General features: G+C 35.9%; 1 protein-coding gene across 6 annotated transcripts in view; it reads right to left on the reverse strand.

Moving 5' to 3' along the window:
* CTNND2 (catenin delta 2) overlaps positions 1-15,198 on the reverse strand; it is a 641,711-nt gene that overhangs the window by 510,632 nt on the left and 115,881 nt on the right. For all 6 annotated transcript variants that reach the window (XM_031503970.2, XM_031503967.2, XM_031503965.2 and 3 more), the window contains one exon: positions 14,846-14,979. In XM_031503970.2, the coding sequence (XP_031359830.2) occupies positions 14,846-14,979 (134 nt within the window). The remainder of the gene's footprint in view (positions 1-14,845; positions 14,980-15,198) is intronic.

Here is a 15,198-nt window from a genome sequence, read left to right on the forward strand (position 1 = left end):
CCTCTGGGGATCCAGCAGGGAAGATGCTGTTCCTCTGGGAATCCAGCAAAGAGACTGCCCTAATGTCCCCAAAAATGCTGATTTTATGCATGTAGGAATGCTTGGCTCCTCCCTCTGGGTGGACCATCTCACAATGGGATGATGTAATTTCACCAGTCATGCAGTGAGTCATTCAATGGTCCATTAACAGAAGATATCTCCCCGAGGGAGACATTGTTCTTGGAAGAGATAAGAAAACTGCCCAGTTTAACAGAATACACCTGCCCCACCTCCAACAGATGGCAAATAGAATACATGCTTATCTTACAAGCCAGGACTGGATGGTAACAATTTCCTTCAGTGTGCCAGTCATGTTCTTCCTTCTAATGCAGCTCAGTACATGGCGAGTTTTGTCCGCAGTGCTGGCTCCTATTCAGTTTGACATTCTTAATGATCACAGGTCCTTTTCAGCACGGCTGTGACTCAGACAGGTGCTTCCCAGCCATGGTGTTGTTCTGCCTCAGATGCAGAATTTCAATCTGTTCTTTTTTAAAATACATGGGTTTCCTATTTGCTAAGCCCTCAGTTCATTCAAGGTCTCAGAATGATTTAAGACTGAAGCTCAATCTGGCTTTCCAAGCATCACCCTAATTTAGTATCATTCATAAATTTGCTGAGGGTGCATTCTGTTCAATTCTGTCATCCAAGTCACTGCAGAATTGAGTAGCAGGAGTGCCAGAATCACCCCTTGAGGTATATTCACTTCTTACTGTCTGATAGCTGGTCAATCAGTTAGTTGATAATATTGGTTACTACTCTTTCAGTACAGTAATCCAAACAATTTTCAGCCCACTCAACACCCAGCCCATGCTTCCTCAGCTTACTACTGACAACAGTGTGGGAGAAGGAATCAGAAGCCTTAATAAAGTTGCAGTTTACACCACACCACATGTGCTCCCCTCATTCACAGTCAAACAAAACACTGACTGCACTGCAGAAATCTGTTCTGACTCTTTCTAGGCACATTGGCCCTTCTCATGTCTAGAAAAAAGAGGATAATGATCTCCATGATCCTCCTGGAAACTGATACTGACCTGACATTGCCTGTGTATCCCTGTACCATTCTCCTTACTTTTGTGAAGGCTGCTATAAGATTAGTCTCCTAATTCTCAGGACTTTCCTCACTGACCATGTTTCCTCTTGGATGACAGCTCCCTTGCAGTATTATTACTTAAATGAGCTCTTGTTAGTCTTGGCATAGACCCCCAAGCAGCTGAATATATCCATTTTCTACTAAACAGTCCTGAACTTGTGTCTCTGCCATGGCACTGTCCCTTGTCTGGGAACCACTGAAGAAACAAAGAAAATTTCTGCTTTTTCTATGTTTCTATGTCCAGCATTAGAATGCCTCCAACATTCAACCATGGACCTGCAAATTTCATGAGGTCCCTCTGAAAAATACTTGCTGAATCCTTTCTCATTATTTTATGCATTCACATTCAGCTCCAAGTAGGCTTTAGCCTTCCTGATTTCAATTTCCTTCCTTCAGAAAAAATGAAGGAGAAATTAAAGGCACTATATGAAGCACTACAGCAAACTTGAATTCAACTTGAAGATCATAATAAGTTTGGGAACAAACTATGTATTCTTTGAAGGAATGGTGTAGGCTTTATATTCTCTGACATAAGGTATCACATAGAAACCTTTATCCAGTAGGTAATGCAGGTGAAAAAATTTCTTAGAAGTCTCAGGGAACATTGCAGAAAAAGAAATGAGTTTTTTCTCTATAAATCAACTATTCTGAGAATGTGGGGAGGGAGGAAAGAAAAGCACAGCTCATGATAAAACTGTTTAATTTACCTGTTAAAGTGAATGGAATTGAAGTAATCTTTCCCATATTATACATTTTAGTAATTAATAGAAACGTTTTAAAAATTGCATGGCAATTTTTTATCTAAACCAATTAATCTTGAACTCCAGGGAAAAAAGGCAATATTAAACCACAACTGCAAGGACACCCTGATGCCACTATTTGATGACTTTTTCAAGCACATATGAAGAAAACAAATCTTAAAAATAAACACACCCAGCTATGAAGGTCCATATCAAAAATATTCAAATTAAAATCAGAATTATTTTAATTTGAGCCACTTGTGCATCTTTGTCAATGTTAATAAAAACCTTTTTAATGTTAGCCTGAAGATTTTCACTTTTCTTTCGTCTGACCATTCACACCTCACCACAACCACTGATGAAATTGTAAACAATCTGTCTATTTCTCTATTTTCAAGTAAGGAAGATTATTAATGCAGATTATCGATCAAAGAAGTCAATTTAAAAAAATCAAACAGATTTCACAATGTGGAAATCTTCAAGAATATCTAAAATACTGAACAGAACAGACACAAAATATTCTTTTTTAAAAGAAGTTACTTCTCTGTATGCATAGCTGTGCACTGCTACATTAAAGAAGCCATTGACTTTATTAAAAAAAAACAAGGTAAACATTGAGAAGCATAAATTAGACCACAGTAAAGGGTGCAGTTTTCCTCATAAAAGTTTTTAATTATACCTATAAATCTTGCATTATGGCTACACATTCACAATCTACCTTATTAAATAAAAGGCAAAAACAACACCAAAAAATCAAGGACTCTATGCACCATTCAAATTTAGTGTAAGAAGCTATAAGATAGCTCTTTGCATGACCACAGATTAATTGTGAGGGAGTGGACAAGTTGTCAACACAAGAAAATCAGAAGCAAAACTTTATGTGGTGTGGAAAACTGAGAAGAATAAGCTTCACATGAATCTCACCATAGACAAGATGAAAAGAGGAGGAAATGCACTTGTTTCTTTTCTGACTAAACTGATGACAACCAGCCTGATTTCTTTAAATCCTTTCATTTCCAACGCATAAAAGAAACTCAATTAAATATGGCCGTTGCAAACCGAAGTGCACTAAAACTAGTAACAGTGTAAAGGTTCTCTCTCTTGCACAAAAGCAACCTAGCAAAGACTCTAAGTATTAGACAATTTCTCATGCTAAATATGGAAATACAGCTGCATATCACTCACACAGCACTGGTGCAGAAAGTACTTTTTTACTTATTTTTATTTTTAAAAAATGTGGAATAAGCTGTAGTTCACTTTCTAAAAATAATGGAAAGCACTTAGTGGACTTCTCATCAGCCTTTAAATATTGATGTATTACTAAATAAGTAATTTATTTAAGTTATTAACTTAGTTCTTCTGCATTTAGATAGGCATCACTGTGGCATATGCTGCCCATTAATTTATATTTCAGTGTCTGACAGTGAATCTGGCAGGTAAAGCACAGCACTGGCAGCAATGCGAATTCACAATCAGCCAACAGGGGCTGCTTCAAACCTCAGTTTTAGCGGCCATCGGATTTACCATGGACAGCTGCTCATGCTCCAGCTGTTCGGTGCCTCATGCAGCCTCAGCGTGACAAACTTCCAGGGTAGATGCTGGTGCTGCCTTTCGGCTGTGGGGGCCATTTTGGCAAATCTCTACTGCCTGTGGTCTGCACCCCTACCTACACCACTCAACTCAGTGTGCACCACAGCGGGACATCCCGTCCACTTCCAGAGACAGAGGCCTTACCTAGTGTTATACCTGGTTCCATAATACATTTGTTGTGTGCATAGGATGAAAATACATTACTAATTTAATCTTAAGAATTTATTTACTGTTTATATAGGCCTTTAAGGACTAGTACAGAATGCGAAAATGATGTAATTTTTGGATTTTTAAAGCTCCAGCTCCACATACAGTGGTCAAAGGTTTCAGAATTATGCCCATTCACTTTGCAGACAGAGCTGCTCCTAACTCCATGCCTGTGGTTGCAGCTGTACACACAACACAACCTATCCCAGGTTCTTCCATGCCTGAAAATTTTTAGCCATAGAACAGCACCTTGGAGCTGTACCATGCCGCTACCTTACTTTCTGGCAAGAATGAGTACAGTTTGGTTGGTCACTGACACAATTTGTGCTAAACTAACAAACAAAAAACTAATCGAAAGAATCATCTATTTTTACAGTACAGGCCACTGAAAGATACAGTAAGAGAAATAGTATCTTCAATTTTCTAAGGTCTGAAACAAACAGAATAGCATAAAATGTGTTGGAACAAGTTTTCTTGTGCAAGCACTGCTTTGTGAAATAAAAAAATAGAATTTTTAAAAATAGAATTAAAAAAGAGATAATTTAAGGAGTCCATTTCACCCTTCTAAAAAAATTAGTAATCCTGTATTAATTCAAGATTACTAAATTTTGGAATGTCATAATTTTGAAGATATTAATTAATTAAACATGATTATGTTACTGGATAACAGAAGAATGCAGTAGATCTTCCATTTCATCAAACCTACTACAAAGCCAAGAATTTCCAAGTGAATCTGCTGACTTATTATGAAGAATCAGTCTTATTTATAGCATCAAATGTACTTACCCTCAAGAGGTCTGCCAACAAAAGATTCAAATAATGACCTAGATTGACAGTGAGTTGAACAAAGGTGGATCTCACTATGTACAGGAAGAAAAAGGAGGGAAAAAACTCTGTAACTACTTTGAAACATTAAAAAAATATTTTCCAGGGGCACCAGCTGTAAAACCTCAAGCACTGAGCTACTTCAGAAAATAACAATACACTAAAAATATAAACATGATTTTACCAAGATGTGTTACTCTGCTAGAATCAGACAGGGAGTGAACAAAATATTTACCACATTCAAGGCAATATACAGTACAATTCTTAAACCTACTTATTTACATCAAGACTCTGAAGATTATGAAATAGATAGAAGTGAACAGATAAAGTTGGGAAATTTTCCCATTCTGCATATGTTTTTTTCTGTAATTTCATTTTTTACTGAAAAAAATCTGTTGAAAATTGCCTAGCTATGTGACTATGAACTACAATTTTTCCTGGATGAAGGGGCTGGTAATGGTATACAAATACCTCAATTTAAATTTATTTACAGTCAGGCATATAACTGCACTGTGTTACTCTTGGGGTAGATGGATAATCATGACCACGGGATAACAGTGCAACATGAATTGAAGGTTAGAGTGATGGAATACCACACTAATCAGCAAAATTTCATTCCAGATTACTCAGATCGTTATGTTGAAGGGCACTAGAAATCCAAGTAGGGAAAGATCAACACAGACAGGAGCTAGTAATGCATAAGACATGGGACTGTCTGAAAAATGTAAAGAATAATGCCTTTTGAGAAATCCAAGAAAAACAAATGTGGCAACTAAAGGAACAGAGATGAAATTTGAGAAGTACAGCTCACATTTTGAAGCAACTAAGGAAACAGACTTAAGAAACTGAGGGAATACTAACAGAAACAAAAGCATACTCTGTATGCTGTTGAGAGATAACCAGTGGCAGGTTTTTGCTTACAAAAGTTGGTGTCACAAATTATTATTATCCAAAAAGTGCATAAATTTCTGCACAGAAGAAAACAAGATTTTCCAATTATGTATTATAAAATAAGGGGCCAAAGAGCTTTGACAGATCAAAGACACCCCCTCCCCACACAGCCCGCTACACACACAGCTTAGACACCCACAATGAAGGAATGCTCTGAGAAGATAAATAGGGGCTACATGACCTGAAGGCTCAGGGGAGAATAATGGCATGATTGATCACAAACCTTGAAAAGGAAGCCAGACTCATCTCCCTGCCAAGGGAAACCCAAGGGTGCCTTTGTTTTAGACAAACTGACTGTATCAGCAAAGAATTTTGACTGTTTGCCTAAGTGACTGTCCCTGAATGAAAGGAATGTAGACCCAGAGCAAAACAAAACTAATTTCAGGGGTTAAGTTAGTTTTAGCTAGTTTTAGCTTCTGGTTGAAATAATGTAACTTCTGTATGTACTGGATCTGCTTATAAATTATGATCCTATAACTCTAATCAAGGGTATCTTTTACTCATAAAACTATAATAGGTGTTTAGATTATTGTTTTATGCTTTTCTGCAGAGCCCAGTCATGCCCTCATGTTTTGTCTGCTGTGATTCCACCTACAGTGAGTGACTGATGAGGTCCCAGTCGAACAGCAGACTCCAGGCAAGTGGGCTGAGCTGGGACATGCCTCCTGGGAGACCTGATTCACTCCCCTGTGGCTGTCAGCCTTGAGCTCCAGAAATGCAGGACAGGTATTGGACTCAGAGGATGGTGGAGGAAGGAATATGGTTCCCACGAGGGAGCTTGCTGGAGAGCTTTATGTAAATTATATGGAACTCTTAATGAACCAAATAACTCCTTTCTGAACAGAGTTGAGGCCTTCAGCTGACTTCAAAAAACACATTCCTTTCTGGAATGTGGGGACTGGGGGACTGGGGGATGCTCAGCACAATGATGATGAGCTAAATAATTAAATTCCATTTATATCATATCAATTGTATGGTGCAATTGCTGCACTTCACTAACTCAATTGTGATTTGAGTGAATTGTATCACTTTCAAGTCAAAATCCCCTGTAACTTCAAGTAATGTGAAATTAATTAAACTTTTTACTATATATTAAAGAGTCCTCTACATGTATCTAAAGAACATGGTCAAAAAGTATTGCACTATGACAAGGTCTCAACAAGAAAAAAAGTTTTAAGCTGCTATCATCTCATAACTACACCTTAAAAAATACAATGAAAACTCTTAGAAAATAAAAAGGACAAAAACATCTTTGGGCCTCAGGACTTGGATTTGCTCTTTGCATAGAAAAAGAAAACTCATTCATAAAAAGTAGCAAGGAATCCCCACAAAAGTCTGGCTCCACTATTAGGCATGTTAGAGGTTATACATCTAAAGCTTTCCTCCAAAACAAAGTGAGAGAAGTTTTACCTAAAATGCAATGTTAATGCTGAGGAAAAGAATTATGAATTAAGCAATTAATTTGTCTAGAACTTTACTATGAATCTTCAAAGTAATTTTTTTAAAGAATAATGTCCTTTGCTGGACTTTTACCCCTTTACATTGGAAAGATCCTCATCAGAAGCAACTAGAATTCACCAGAAATTTCAGAGATAAACACATTTTCACCTCAGAGAAGGAAAAAGAGAAGTACATGCTCCTCATGTTGAATTTGATTTATTATGTTATTCTAAACTGGTCTATTCTTATAATAACTCTGTAACTCACAGCCTAGGTTAAAGTTATTTTGGTAGTAAAGTACCTTAACTCTGGGGTAGACTTAAGTTTAAACTTAGTTCAGCATTTCCTGGGTTCTAGGTTTCATGTATGGGGATAAACAAAATTGTAGCTTATTTTATCAAAACATAACATGAATAGAATTCAGCCTACCCCTAAAACAGTTTTACCTAGAAATACCAAAGATTTAAACTACCCACATGTAGATACAGTTTCATATAGCAGAAAATGCATCTGGACTACAAAATAATAATGTGAGAGAACACATACAAACAGATGGGGAAGCACAATAGAAGTAGTAAAGTTTTCAAAATTACAAAAGAGGAACAAAAATTGCTAAAATAATTACAAAAGTCAAATCTCCTTCAAAAATCCCATATAAAATTTAAGTTTTAAGAGCAAGCTGCATTAAAAACACTGGCAAGACAACTTAGAGGAAACGGGGTCACTGTGGAATCTGGAAAGTGCTCTTTAGTAGTTCTTTTCATTTCCCAAGAAGACAGAAGAAATAAAAGCAATCACTAACTGAAACCTTCAGAGATTTGCCTTTTACAAGCAATTTTCTCTGTAATATTCTCTGTAGAAGAGGTGTGATGGTTTTGAAAGCCATAGAACTCAAGTCTAAAATATTCTCTATGCAAATGGAAATTATTGTTGATGGATATTGCCTAATTCAAGTGTAGAAAGAGGAAAATGCTGAAATCAGGTTAGATAGCTAAGCCTCATAAAGATTGTCATTTGCTTTTACAGAAGGAAGTGGAGCAGAGCTGTGGGAGACACAGCCAAAACTTCTGTCCCCCTGAAAAACTATATAGGCCTATTATGTTGGGCTTTCTCAAGAATTCCAAATATTACAGCAAAGTTGATTAAATTCATAGCCTGAAGTATGTTTACAACAGCCATGCTAAAAAAGCCCAACACTTGCAAACAAGCTGACACATTGACTCAACTGCCCTTCACCAAAAGGGACAGCAACACACTCGACCTCCAAAAACCCAAAGCTGCAATTTCATTTTTTAATATTTCCAACACACTCACCTCCCCAGCAGCAATCCCCACATGGCTGCAGAATTTTGTGTTTGCCAGTGCAACAAAGGAAGATGTGTTAGAAAGGAAAAGGCGCAACTTGACTTTTAAGTATTTTAAGCTCAGATCTACCTGTCGAGGGACTTTGAGGTGAAATAAAGACTCTCTTCCACTAAAGAAGTTAAAAAAGTTAAAAAAGTCAGGTTTAGGAGTAAAAATATTTTATGTTTAAAGAAGCCCTAATGAATGATACCAGAGAGAAAGTAATCAAAAAGTTATAAATGCAATATATTAAAATGTTAAAAATGTCATATACTAAAATTTAAATTATTTTGCATTGAGATCAATATTATTACTTTCTTAGGGTGTCTTTATTCCAAGTTTGAAATTATTCCACTACTGGCAAAAAATAAGCTAAGGCAGAAGTGCTTTTGGATTACCAAAAGCATGTTCATATACTGGCTGTCTGATAAGAAAGGATACTTTGCCTTTCTTTGTGATGGCCTTTATTAATGCTTTAAATTAGCATTAGACTGAGATGTGGCTAAGTGGTTTTCTAGCCAGCTTCTCTGAAATTCATGGCTTTGAAATATTAATTTTACAACATTACTTCAAGTCAAAATAGTGTCATATTTAACTCTAATTTTATTCTGATAATTAGCATTTTCTTCCCTCTCTTCAAAGATGGTTTTGCTGGGAGGATATGTTGCCTCAATACTCTTCGATCATACTAAATCTCTGCAGAAACCTTTCGACTTCCAGCTCATTTAAAACTATCCCAAAAATATTTTGGATTAACATTGCAATCTTTTATCAGTGAAGCAATTTTTAGTTTCTTCATACTGCATCTCCTATGGCTACAGGGCCTTTGGCACAACATAAGAGCTACAGTTCTGAACATTAATAACTCTTGCTTGTTGAGTTCTCCAGTCTTGTTAACTTCTGTTTCCTGAGAAGCACAACACATATACACTCACGGTTTCTCCAAAGAGCTGTATGAAAGCAGTCCCAGACTAAATTAAGAGCCTGAGTATCTTGTGGAGCAGGCTATATTACATGATTTCCTGTCATTTTGAGACTGTTGTAACAAACAGAACAACACCATGTATTTGAGAAGGCTTCTCACTCTTATTTTTGCAGCACACTGTCTTTTTATACCTTCTCACAAAGTTTATGCCTATTTATCAGCTACAATAAATCAACATAATGTTTCTTATGGTGTAAATTGGTCTCCACCATTGTTTTGCACTAAAATCTAACTGCAAGCCCCTTGTTTATCTCTTCTCCTCTGTTTCCACGCCAATGACCTTGATAGAACTTCTTTCAGGGAAAAAGGCAACTCTTATCAGCTTCTCTCCTTCAACTAACTCTTTCTGACTCACAGACCAGCTGTGAGCCCCCTCCACAATTTCCTTCTTCAACAGACAATGTGATGGTGTTCTTCAAAACTTCTCCACTCACGTTGCCATTTCCAGTAGTGGAGTTGTACATCTCAAAAGCAATTCCCATCAACCTGAAGATGTATCTGGGAAGCACCAGCTGTACTCCAAAGCTTCATATTTCAATAATGTGTTGATCCATTCAGCAACTTAGAAGCATGGGATCCACTGTACAGACCTGTGCTATTCTAGAGCATATCATACAGCTGGGTCCAGTTCTTGTCTTAAATCAATATATTAATAAAAATAGAAGAGGAATATCTCTCTTGAATACTTTAAAACCCAACTGGAAACAAGGGACTTCTATAACTAAGGAAGTTAATATATTGACATGCCGCTTAAGAGAAACTATGAAAGGAATATCTATTGATTGTCTAGAATTAGCATTGGTTTGAACTTTTAAAGGCAGAAACAGAGCCTGCTGTTTGAGGGCAAGACATGAATATATCATAATTGAACCTACTTAGAAAACCTCCTGAACACTTGATACTACTAGAGTAATTAGTGGTATCCAAAAAGAAAGAATGGGGTTTTATTTTGGTGAATATTTTATATTACAATATAGCATGCATTATATTAGGGAAAACAGTAATTCTGTAATCAGACTGAGGGCCCAAAACTTGAATGACTCTATGAAATATCATGACCTACTGGTCAGACTAGATGATTTAACATCTCCTCTGGACTTAAGGCCATAAAAAAAAATAGTCTGAATTGAAACATTCATCTAGATATGGGTTTTTTTCCCTAAAACTTCAGTCATCATATAAAGACATGAGAAACACAACCTGGCAGACCAAAGAAAAAAAAAATTTTGAACTCCTACAGCCATTTCTATCTGCAGTTTTGCTTACACATACCTATATAAGATGTGCATGGCATACATAACCCTGTTTGCAAAGCATACTAACACCTAATGTAAAAGTTTACTTAAGTCAGATATATTGCACTTATTTAATACTGACATTAATGATAACACTTAGTAGTAATTGTCCTGTATGTGATTTTTAATATAGTTTCAAACCATAATTTTTTGACAAATAGTAGCTTTCTAGTGGAAAAATAGTAAATATTAAAAGCAACATAAGCCATTTTAGGAAAAAAAACCCACATCTTACAAAGACAAAAAACCCCCAAACAACCCAACCCAAAAAACCACAACCAAAAGCCACCAGCAACCATAAAAACCAGACTTCTGTATTCTCTGGAATCAGCAATATAATTTAAAGAACATATCAATCACTACTTATTTGAACAGTGTGAGAAATATTTCAAAAGGATTAGTCTAACCATTTTTCTTGAAAGAGTGAAATTAAGAGAGGCAACTGGAAACAAGTATCTTTATTTGAAATAGGTACATATAAAAAAGATTCAAAATAAATATTAAACATTGGCACAACTTCGTCTTTGCATAAGTTTTCTGAAATTGAAAGCTGTTCTCTGAAACAGACTACTACTAAGATGCTAAAGGAATCTAAGCCACAAAGAAAATAAAATAGATGCATGATGATATTTCTAACTTGAAAATAGCTGTTCGTACTTCAAGATGGATCTTACTCCTAGGAAATTAATTTATCTCATCATTTCCAAGTGTTCCTATAAAAATAAAATCTGCCAAAACAAGCCTCTGCTAGGTCACTACAATTCCCCTCAGCTTCCAAGGAAGCAGTTTTCTGTATGCTAAGAACCGAGTACTGTGAATCACATATGCCTGGAGACTTCCAGGAAAAGCATCAGCTTCATTATATATTTACTCAAAAGGTTCCCCAGCAGCCATTTCCACTTTCAAAAGAACATCAACAATAGCTCTCTTCCCAGGATATTTTTTAACAGGTAGGCTCAGAAGTCTCTTTTGCAGGTGGAAATTCCCAATCAGAAGCACACCATACTTCTTGCAGAAGTAGTTGCATCTACCATATAAATTAAGAGTCCTAATATCTCACTTTTTTGTCAAAGTTTTCCCATATTTACTGATACCAAACCAAACGACAAAATGCAAAGAGAAATGGCCTTATGTTTTATAAAACCTGTGAAGCATTAGGCCAAAAGAGTTTGCCAGCATATCATAAAAAAGAAAGAAAAAACCTCCTTCTTCATACATTTCATGGAAAACTGAAATTATACCTTTATTGGTTGATTCCTCTTTAAAGAACTTGATACTGTCTAAAAACTCAAACAAAAACCACATGAAAAAAAACCCCAAAACAACAGCTTTCATTTTCACAGAATTATTTACTATTTCTCTTCATAAGGACTACTCAAAAACAGCTAAGCCAAAGGTCACTGACTGGCATCTCATGGTTTCTTAGCCATATGGTAAATACTTCTGACCTTGCCTCCAGCAGTGCTGTCTAACCTTAAGAAAGTTCACAGCAAGGGATAAAGAATGGATTCAAGTTCCATATCTATCAGTTCTGAGTAGCATTGATGAAGTCTGAAATCCAAACATGAATCAGCACACTTGTCCAGAGTTAAAGCACAAATGAAATGGACTATATTTTAAAGCAAGGAGTTCTGCATTTGCATTTCCCAAAATCAACCTAACTCCTCAACAGCAAAATACAGGTTTCTATTTCTCTTTTGACAGATACCCTCAGCTTGAAAAGCATGTGGCTAAATCTTCTTATTGAGTCATGACAATCATGTGTGTCACATTACATCTGACATAGCAAGCACAATTTTTTGCCCCAATAAAATTTTTTGACCAAATAAATCAGTTCTGCAAAATGTGACAGCACAGAGATATGTGTTTTTCAAAGCACAGCAAAACTTTAAATTTTCTGATACATCATATAAGTTTCACATAGGAGATTCAAGTAAAGCAAATAATTACATTTATTACCACTTCTCTGTGCCATTCATGTATCCTGCCCTCTTCAAAGATTGCAAAAGACTTTTTTCAGTATCACAGATACCACAGTTTATTACCATCACTAAGTGACAATGTTCTATTTATTTTATGAGAAGTAACACATGAAGTTACCCCAGGTGTTCCATGGGAAAAATGCAAGGAAACATTTTAAAGCTAAGCATCAGAACAGAAAAAGAAAATGTAATACACTTGATTAGTTGAAAACCATCCTAATTATGACTGATATGTTGAAAAACACCTTAATTTCTCAATATTGACAGTACTTTTGAATAATTGTATATGTGTAACTCTAGTTATAATTTTGGCTACAGTAAAAGAGCATGTAGAGCAAAATCACATACCAGACAGTAAAGTAATTCTTTCCTTCTTCTAAAATGCAGGTGGCTACCCATTTGAACAGCCAGTTAGAAACATAACTTCATTTACTCCAATAATGGATAATCAGTGCAATGTATTTAATCTGTCTGAAGACCAGGATTGTGGCATTACCTAGAATTTTTTCAACACAGCATTAAATAATGGAAGTGTGTCAAAACGCACAATCTTGTGGGGAAAAAGAAATTTCTGGAAAGGAGGTTTGGTTGGGGGGGGGGGTGGGGGTTTATTATTATTATTATTAGTCGTCGTAGTAGTAGTAGTACTACTTGTTTTTGAGCTTAGTACAGCCTTCCAGCTTCAAGATAGGTCTGGCTAGAGATACTGGCCAAGAAGCAAATTTCCTTAAGAGAACACCTGTTAAATTTTGATACCTCGTATAACAATAGCTCAAGACATTATCTTTTTAGTCAGCAGTACCTTAGGTTATCTGGCTAGGCTGTTCTTGGTGATAAGTGAATGCAGAACTACTTTATTACAGTCTCCTTTCTGCTGTGGTTCACAGGAATCAGAAATAACTTTGCTAAAATATTACCACTTGAAATCCTTTTCATCTAGTGGATTCAGCAGCAATTTCCTCTGGTACTCTATTGATTTATAGGGGCAGGAGGTTCATTTGTAAAACACATAACCAGGTATAAACTAGTGAAAATCACAACACCAAACAGAGAAGCTCTTTTCACTATTCCATACTGCAATTCACATTCCAACATGCAGATATATCTTCTTTCTCTGTAACCTCCCTGTACACTTTTTCACCATCAAAGAGTCAAAAAGTAAGGCAGGTATTTTTCTACAAAATATCCAGTGGCACAGGCTGAAACACAGGTACATGCCCAAGAAATATCATTGAGATGGAAGAGAATACAAACATCTCAACCATTGCAATTTTCAATTCCAATGATGTGCCATAAATCTCTGGACAAAACTCCACATTATAATATTTCATTTTTGCACTCCTCTCTTCAGAACAGAAAATATTACTAACTTCTACCATCCAAAAGAGAGAAGTGGCATATAACAAAAAAATTAAAGAAGAGCAATGTTATAATTTTTATAAAACCTCTAAGACTCATGAGCTATTACTCCAGTACTTAGACATATCATAAGCTGAATTAATGCATTAATTTAAATCAAGAACCAGTGAATGTCTTTGGCAGGGAAAGATCAGTACTTGATAAAGGAAGAACCAACTTAAACACCTTCAGCAAGGACAAAGCTGACTAAAAGCAGCTGATTTTAATGTCTCTCATTGGAATTCCTGTTGATGCTGTCGAACCAAAGAAGGTAGCGACAAAGACCAGTTGTTTGCATTAACTGAAATATTAACCATCTCCTAAAGTACAAAAAGGCACTAAAAGCAAAACCTCTGACATTCAGCCCACAAAAATTTACATTAAAATGTCCAAGCTTGTCTTATTAGCATCAAGCAGACCATCGCACTGAAGAACCTCTTCCTTGAAAATGTCTAATATTTTTGTTTTAATCATCCAAAACTGAGTGCCTCTTTCTATACCCAGTTTTGCCCTGAGATAATCTCACAGCAGGTTTTACACAAAACCCCCAAAAACATGTATATAAATTTTTAAATCCTAGGGCTCTTACTAATCCTTTCAAAATTTTATAATAAAACATCTTCTCCACAATCCATTTGTCTATAAGTCTTATATGCCAGTATACTGTAACTCCACATGCAGACTCCCAATAATAAAAGGAGAGACGTCAGAAAACCACCATCCACAGTAAGGTGTGAAAGTGGAGAATAAAATGAGCAATTCAATTAAACTATATTAAATTAACTGTAGGAAAACTTACAGAAAGTATGCTAAGAGATGAAGAAATTGTTAATATTCTTTGTGATAAGCATTATTCAGAACTAAATTATTCAGATATCAGCTATGAAAAATTTGTAAAAACAACCGCAGTAAATCATACTATTGTTTTCCAGCCTACAAGTGCATCACTTGCCTACCTGTTCTTTGACTGAAGCTAGAATGGCAGAGGTTGTCTCAGTTTCAGAGCCATCACCATTGGATGTGTTCAACACAGGACTAAGGGAACTTGTCTTGTCAGAAGACGAGGGCTGGTCTGGAACAGGCATAGTTTCTGCAGATCATGGAAAAATAAAACCATGAATTTGTTATCATAAACCTGATAAATATTCACATAAATACAAGAATCATAACACTCATTTAAAGTAAAATTTATAGAATATGCTTCTGTTCTGTACTGTAGAATATATCACTCATTTAAAACATAAACAGTTTCTGAATTAAAAAAAAAATATGCATTTATCTCCTAGTCTTACTATGAAATAGTTATCAT

The sequence above is a fragment of the Lonchura striata genome, chromosome 1 (genome assembly GCF_046129695.1).
Source record: "Lonchura striata isolate bLonStr1 chromosome 1, bLonStr1.mat, whole genome shotgun sequence".
Lineage (NCBI taxonomy): Eukaryota > Metazoa > Chordata > Aves > Passeriformes > Estrildidae > Lonchura > Lonchura striata.